General features: G+C 43.1%; 1 protein-coding gene across 1 annotated transcript in view; it reads left to right on the top strand.

Moving 5' to 3' along the window:
• The first annotated feature begins 4743 nt into the window (after positions 1 to 4743).
• The window catches only part of BOD1L1 (biorientation of chromosomes in cell division 1 like 1), a 55871-nt gene continuing 54614 nt past the window's right edge, over positions 4744 to 6000 (top strand). Inside the window, exon 1 of the mRNA XM_012737583.2 lies at positions 4744 to 5211. Within this exon, the coding sequence (XP_012593037.2) occupies positions 4975 to 5211 (237 nt within the window). The 5' untranslated portion in view covers positions 4744 to 4974. The remainder of the gene's footprint in view (positions 5212 to 6000) is intronic.

Below are 6000 nucleotides of genomic sequence, written 5' to 3'. Positions count from 1 at the left end.
TTGATTCCATATATTTGCAATCATGAATCGTGCTGTGATAAATATTTGGGCACAGGTGTTTTGACATAATGACTTCTTTTCCTTTGGGTAGATATCCAATAGTGGGACTGTTGGATCAACTGCTGGATCTACTTTCAGTTCCTTGAGAAATTTCCATCTGTTTTCCATACAGGCTATACTAATTTACATTCCCACCAACAGTATATAACCATTCCCTTTTCTCTGCATCCAAACCAACATCTATTATTTTTTGACCTATTAATAATGGTCATTCTGGCAGGGGTAAGGTGGTATCTCACTGTGGTTTCTTTTTTTTTTTTTTTATTTCGGCGTATCATGGGGGTACAGATTTTAAGGTTTCAATAAATGCCCTTTCCCCCCCTCCCCCCACAAGTCTGAGTCTCCAGCATGACCATCCCCCAGATGGTGCATTTCTTTAAAGATTAGTGATGTTGAGCTCTGTTTCATGTTTCTTGGTCCTTTGTATATCTTCTTTCAAGAAAAACCTGTTCATGTCCGCCTTTTTAATGGTTATCTGAATCTCTTAATCATAGTCTTTTACTCTTGTCCCAGAAAGAGTGGTGAAAAACATTTAAACACAATCTCCTTACTTAAATCCAGAAAAGTACAATTGTCAATTTAGTGTTTATGGTCTAAAATAATTACTTTACTGATGAATATTTTTATTCAATTTTCTTTCAAGAAGTAGGCATATCTTCTCTTTTTCCAACTAACTCTACTACCTCTGGAGGCATACAACTCCATGGAAATTATTCTTGAATCAAATCTTCCTAGCAAGAAAGTTCTTGTTTTTAAACAGTTGTCTTCTCTATTCCATGGCCTCTCTGGAGTAACTGAGGTATAAATATGAAAAGAGAAACCCATCTGGCTTGAAGAATATCAGATTTGTATTTACGCTCTGACACATGCCAGCATCAATTAGTAGGAAGTGCCAAACCAATGTTCAATTTGTTTGCAATGGGGTAAATGTTGGTATTCATTAGACTCCTGTGCATGCTGTATAATTTCTAACAATCCCTTCCCATTTGAATTTCCTCCAGTTACCATAAAAATGCACATTCCAAATTAAACAATAGGACTTTTACTAGTTTTGGAATTTGTTTCACATAAGCAAATGATGGGCTGGGCTGGGCGCAGTGGCTCAAGAACAAAAATAAAATAGCTACGACCTTGGAGTTTGCATTTGAAAGGTAAATAATACACCGTCTCTTCTCCTTCTCCTCTTATGAAAACTATTAATGGGGTGCTTTAAGCCCTGCCTCAGACTGTGTTCTGTTATCACTGAGAAAAATAAACTTTCACAGTTTCTACTAAGCTTTGGGCTGATGGACAGTCATTTAGGAAATATCCATTAGCCCTTTCATTATGAAAGGTCTGGGGAGAAGTGGCCTGACTAGCCCTGCCAAGGAGCGGGGATGCCATGGGGATGCAAGGGAAAGGAAACAAACAACTCTGCCTAATAATCAGATGAGCTCCCTGGGGATAGATAACCAATGCTTTACTTTCACTGGATAAGCCCCCAGAAACAGACTTTGAGGATTGGGTGGGGTAGGGGGCAGGCTAGACTATAGAAAAGAGAGGAAATCCCAGGGGCCAGCCACTTGGCAGGAATCTAGTGCCCAAGGATACAAATGGCTAACAGTAATGGCTGCCATAATAACCCACCATTGCTCTTCTCATTCCCAAAGTGGTTGTAAAATTTGTTTAATTGTCACCTTAACATCGGACTTGGGGAACAAAATGAGAGTCAATTATGTTGAGGGAGAAAGTATTTGACTTTTTTGGGGATGTTCTGAATTCAGATATATACACAATGGGGTAGAAGAGTGATGGTAATTTTTTCTTGAAGACCACACCTCTTCCATGTTCTAACTATTGTCAGCAACTATTATATATATTCTTTCTAGAGAGACAATCAGGAGGAGAAAACAAAGCAAAGAGGTCATTGGTAAAAAATGTTGACTCCTTAAAACAGCTTTTTAAAAAGACTTAAATGTATGCTTTTTGTTGTTGTTGTTCAGGTATTTGCAATACTCATCCTTAGGACCAGTCTTCAAATGGAAAGAAAATCACTTTTGCACAGCCAAAGCAGTAAAGATCAGCGACCCAGATTCTTTTTAATGTATCTAGAATGTTTTTCAAGGCTACAAAATTGTTCAAGTTACACTGTATCCAATATAATGTGGCTAGTTAGTATAACTTGAACTCAGGTATGCAAATATTATGTTATTTCTTTTAGATCAGATTCAATAAGGCAATTAGCAAACATTTTAGAAAATTGTGAATTATCTATTTAAATTATAGTCAATCTCCCCTTACTACATTAAAAAAAACTATTTAGGATTTTCTAAATGCTGTTCACAAAACAAAATTATTTATTAGCCACTGACCCAATTTCTTTTTAGCAGCAAATACCTTGTTTCATTAATTTATTTTACAATGTGATCATTATGTCTAATTAAATTTGTGGAGTTTTTCAGAGTTTTCATGGATGACTCTTAGTTCTTTCCAAAAAGGTGAATAAATTTGATAAACACATCCATATGTGTCAAAGAAAACCATGCCTTTTGCCATACTACTCACTTAATAATATAAATTTAGCAACATGTTGTATTGTATTGTTAATAATTAACAGAAACCTGTCATATTCTAATCTAGCTTTCATAACTCATTTTGAAAATGGATAAAACAATTATATTTTACACCATTTCAATTTTGACTGCTTTTAGTAATAAATCTTTTAAGAGTCATTGCATGACTTTTTTCTTTCTGCAGTCTTCATTAAATGCCTCAAAACACAGCACACTTTATTTAAATTGAAATAATGAAGTTAAACTGTTTCTGATGGAAAGTAAATCTGATTTGGCTAGTTTGACAATGAAAGTAGTTCTGTTAATTAGGTTATATGATAAACATTTTCCATACTTAACAAACATTTTCAACTTGAATGACCTACATCTGCAGTTGCAAAGTTTTTTTGTTTTTGTTTTTTTTTTTTGAGACAGAATTTCACTTTGTTGCCCAGGCTAGAGTGAGTGCCCGCGTCAGCCTGGCTCACAGCAACCTCAAACTCCGGGGCTCAGTGATCCTACTGCCTCAGCCTCCTGAGTAGCTGGGACTACAGGCATGCGCCACCATGCCCGGCTAATTTTTTTTTTTTTTGTATATATATTTTTAGTTGGTCAATTAATTTATTTCTATTTTTGGTAGAGACGGGGTCTCGCTCAAGCTGGTTTCGAACTCCTGACCTTGAGCAATCCGCCCGCCTCGGCCTCCCAAAGTGCTAGGATTACAGGCGTGAGCCACCGCGCCCGGCACAAAGTTTTGACAAAAATATAATTCAACCACTTGTTAATACTGGATTTAAAAAAATTTACCCAAAACTATTGATGAACAATGTTTAGATATTCCCCAAACTTTTTTTTTATATCCAGTTTAAACTACATCGCATTGGGGAAAAAAAAAAAAAACAGATCTAATTCATAGTCGCTTGATATCTTGATATTAAGCCTACCTGGTATATTTCCCAGAAACCGAAAAAGTAAACAAATAAGAACTAGGCAAATAAATTCTTTTGGCAAACAAGGTGGTTTTTAGTTCTTCGTTTTCAGTAAGATTAGAGGGGAGTTTAATTGAAGTCAGTTCATAGATCATCAAATCTAATTTTTTAAGGTCAAGAACTAAATGACACTTGCTACAGCAAAACTCCATTCTAAGGCACAGTGCTTTATACAAACAAAGTTCCTCAGGCCATACAGCTATAAAAAGAAACAGGAATACAATCGATGCTCAACCCTTCTCCTTCTCGTATTAAGACATTCACCCACAGATGTATGAATTTTAGAAAGCAACACTATCCATTCCCCTCAGATGCCTTTCCCAATAAAATTACATTCGATCTAATAATTGTGAAAATTTGTAATATTTATGTTGCTTTATGTACCAATAATAATCTTAAGGATAACGCAGTCCAAAGTCAGGCGATTTGCTGGCTGTATAACTTTACACAATTTACTTAATCTCTCTGGGCCTTAGTTCCCCGATTTGCAAATTGGGGCCAGTCGTCAGACCCAGCTCTAGTGTTCTTCAAAAGGTGGAATGTAAATACATGTAAATGTAACACATGTAAAAATCGCCATACCTGACACATCATGCACAATTCTATATAAGATTTACCTGCTATTATAGTACTCAATAGCAAAGCCCTTAAAACTAAAAGCCTGTTTCTCTTCACAGACAGGAAAAGGGGGTTGGAGGGAGCGGGGTCTAGTCCGCAGGCAGTCTGAGAGCAACAGGGATGCCCAAGGGAGAATGGGACGGGTGGGCAGAAGAGAGACAGGAGGGCCCTGGAGCTACCTCTGGGACGCAAACTGGACAAGATGATAGGCTGAGAGCGAAGAGGGCCGGCAGAGTTTAGAGTAAGCCGTTCCACGTACGGTTCACATTATAAACGTCTATGATCTCGACTGCTCCGTGAAACTGGAGCAAGGACGGGAGGCCTAAAACGCCCTCGCGAATGGAACCCGGCCAGCGCCTCACTCGCCCGCTCGGGCCTGCTCCGAAAAGGCGCCCAATCGGACCTAGGGCTCCGGGTATCGCGCGGGTCTCATTCCCCCACCTCCCGGACTCCAGACCCCGCAGCCCAACGCCCGCTCTGCCCTCTGGTCTCCTCAGCCGCCGCCGCTTCCGGCGCAGCCCGGCCTCGCGAGGGCGCCCGCGCCCGGCGGCGGCCGGAACTGGCCCCTCGCGGCCTCCGTTGCCGTACTTTCGTTGCTCTCGTCGCCGCCTTTTCCTCCCTTCCCCGGGTTCCCTTTCACATCCGGGGTTGCTTTGGATCCGCTGGTTCCGTAACAACATCCCGTTGGCTTCCCTCAGGCGGCGGGACTAGTGCAGCCGCCGCCTCCCAGGAGCGCCCGCCCGCGCGGGCCCGCGCCCTCCACGGCCCAGGCCACCATGGCCACCAACCCGCAGCCGCAGCCGCCTCCTCCGGCGCCGCCGCCTCCCCCGCCTCAGCCGCAGCCGCCACCGCCGCCGCCGGGCCCCGGGGCTGGCCCTGGCTCGGGCGGGGCGGGCGGCGCGGGGGCTGGCGCCGGGGACCCGCAGCTCGTGGCCATGATCGTGAACCACCTCAAGAGCCAGGGGCTCTTCGACCAGTTCCGCAGGGACTGCCTGGCAGACGTGGACACCAAGGTTCGGGGCGCGCGGGGCTGGGGGGTCTGCGGGGGAACGGGAGGACCTCAAGGGCGCTTCTCTCACCGGGGTCCTTTTGCGGCCGCTTCCTCTTTGAGCTGCAGCTATGTGCCATGCACTGTGCAAGGCACGGTGAGTTCATTCATTAGTCTGTCCTTTCGTTCGTTTAACCGATTAGTGCTTAAGTACCTACTACGTGCCAGGTACGGCTAAGGCGCTGGGGTCACACCGGTCTGGGAAACAAGGCTAAGTCATTGTTCTTAGGAAGACTGGTTTGGAAACAATAACGCTACCAGTGCCCAGTTTTGTATTCATTCTCATCTCTGATGATTTTTCCCCTGGTTTACTTTGTATCCAAGTTATTTTTGCTTTCTCTCTTCAAGGTTCCTTCCTGGGCGATAAGGGCAATGTCTTTGTCCTTTGGAGAAATCATTAAATGACAATTGAATCAACTCCTTTGCAGTGTGTTTTGCTGGACACTGCGGGGGTGGGTGGTGTGCAAAGATAAGGGCGCAAACCTGGGCAGTGGAAAGATGAGTTAAGAGATCGGGACTTGAGTTTGGTTTCTAGCAGTGACTGCCTGACTTAGGTAGCTTAGGCCAAGTCACTTTTCTGAGGTGGAAAGGGAGAGGGTGATGTGGGTAGAAGGAACTGCCATTCAGCGGGAAAGGTGGAGGAGAGGTGACGGCAGATACTGAAGTAGAGGAAGGACAGGAAAGTAGAGCTAGTTCAGGAGAGTAGTGAGGAGAGGAGTAAGGTCAGCAGCTAGATTCCCTGTTCATAAAGAGT

The sequence above is a fragment of the Microcebus murinus genome, chromosome 3 (genome assembly GCF_040939455.1).
Source record: "Microcebus murinus isolate Inina chromosome 3, M.murinus_Inina_mat1.0, whole genome shotgun sequence".
Lineage (NCBI taxonomy): Eukaryota > Metazoa > Chordata > Mammalia > Primates > Cheirogaleidae > Microcebus > Microcebus murinus.
Note: the sequence above shows the minus strand (reverse complement) of the source record. Positions and strands in the feature narration are given on the sequence as shown.